The sequence below is a fragment of the Bombina bombina genome, chromosome 5 (assembly GCF_027579735.1).
Source record: "Bombina bombina isolate aBomBom1 chromosome 5, aBomBom1.pri, whole genome shotgun sequence".
Classification (NCBI taxonomy): Eukaryota; Metazoa; Chordata; class Amphibia; order Anura; family Bombinatoridae; genus Bombina; species Bombina bombina.
This window is the reverse complement of record NC_069503.1, coordinates 1,085,980,413-1,085,982,144: the sequence shown is the minus strand read 5'-3', so window position 1 is coordinate 1,085,982,144 and position 1,732 is coordinate 1,085,980,413. Positions and strand designations below refer to the sequence as shown.

The 1,732-nt window shown below is 36.0% G+C and overlaps 1 protein-coding gene across 1 annotated transcript in view; it reads right to left on the bottom strand.

Moving 5' to 3' along the window:
* CCN4 (cellular communication network factor 4) overlaps nt 1-508 on the bottom strand; it is a 131,538-nt gene extending 131,030 nt beyond the window's left edge. The window contains exon 1 of the mRNA XM_053715373.1: nt 346-508. Within this exon, the coding sequence (XP_053571348.1) occupies nt 346-393 (48 nt within the window). The 5' untranslated portion in view covers nt 394-508. The remainder of the gene's footprint in view (nt 1-345) is intronic.
* Between the last annotated feature and the right edge of the window lie 1,224 nt (nt 509-1,732).

Here is a 1,732-nt window from a genome sequence, read left to right as displayed (position 1 = left end):
TATATTCTTTCACACAACAACAAACTCAAGTTCCATTAACACATTTTTTTTTTTTGGGGGGGGGGGGTGGTATGGTAGAAATTTGCCTTAACCCTTTAGCTGCCATTGATGGATACAACACATTGTTTAGAAATATGCTGCAGACAAGTTGTCAAAAGTTTTCCTTACTTATCAGTGTTACCCAATAAACCTTATTGATCCTGTATACTTAAACATACCTTTCTGTGAGTGTTTAGTAGTAAAATGTGTAGTGGAAGTGATGACAATCATATGGTGCAGTGCTTAATATGTGTTAGATCAATATGATATATAGACATACTCTGTACTATATAGGGATCCACTCACCTGACAAATGCTGATTGCTGCTACAATCCAAGGTAAGAGCCACCTCATCACTGGAATCCTGCATTAAATACATTGATTGAAGCCAGATGCAATACACTTTTCTGCAAAATCCCTACATTAAATGAATTCAAAGCAGTCCCGAGTGATTGATGCAAACAGCCAAATATGCCCTTTTGTCTCACTCTTTTTGCTCTTTATTAAAGATAGATCTGACGTCAGGTCTAAGGACAAGCCCTGCAGTTCCACTATTCAGACACTTTCCCAGCCTCCAATTCAATTCTCTCCACCTCCAGCATTCACTTTACTAACAGTTTATGCTCAAGGTCCTTAAAGAGAAAGTGACTTATCACAAGCACAGTTTTAGCACTAATATTAAAATGACCCTGACAGATGAGCACTGCAATGAAAGGGTTAAATCAACATGAATGCAGATTTTTTTCCTTCACGACAGTTGTGCAGTGTGTCAGTTTAACCTTCAATGTAAAAGCTTTAGGGGTCTGTGTAAATTGAGCTGATACCTAGTGCCACAGTAAAGAGGGGTAGGTAGGAAGAAAAGGCGTGGGATATACTTGGCAAACAGAAGTGAACTCAGTAATATTTTTGTTACATAGTATTGCATTAAGAAAGGTGCTATAAAGTGCTGATATTGATATGTACTAATATTTTACAATTTAAGAAGATTCAGATAGGGCATGTAATTTTAAACAACTTTCCAATTTACTTTTATCATCAATTTTGCTTTGTTCTCTTGGTATTCTAAGTTGAAAGCTAAACCTAGGAGGTTCATATGCTAATTTCATAGACCTTGAAGGCTGCCTCTTATCTGAATGCATTTTGACAGTTTTTCACCACTACCTCAGAAAAAGTACATATAAAAAGATTGTGAGCAATTTGATCATAGAAATAAATTGCAAAGTTTATTGAAACTGAATCATGCAAACTTTATTTTGACTTTACTGACCCTTTAAAATAAGAGAATGGCACTGAATAGAGCATCAGGCACAATATAAAAAACCTCAGCCTGGTAAGTAGCAGTCATTCTAGTTCAGGGTGTTTCCAGCAGTTTAATGTCCCTTTAAATCTTGACTGGGAGATGTGAGTCTCTGTTCAGTTTTGCTTAAAGGGGCAGTAAACATTATTAAAGGGACAGTAAACATTTTTTTTGTGTGTTTTTTTTTTTTTTGCCTTGCATAGCCTGCTACATTGGGATCAGGCACACTGTGATTAGACAGCAGGCCCAAGATGTGTTTTTGAATAAAATAGCGCTGCGGAATCTGTTGGCGCTCTACAAATAACCGATAATAATAAAATAGCAAAGCAAAGAGGATTGCGATAAAGGTAAAGTACATTTTTTTTTTTTTTTTGTAAAACCAAGCTTTATTGAAGA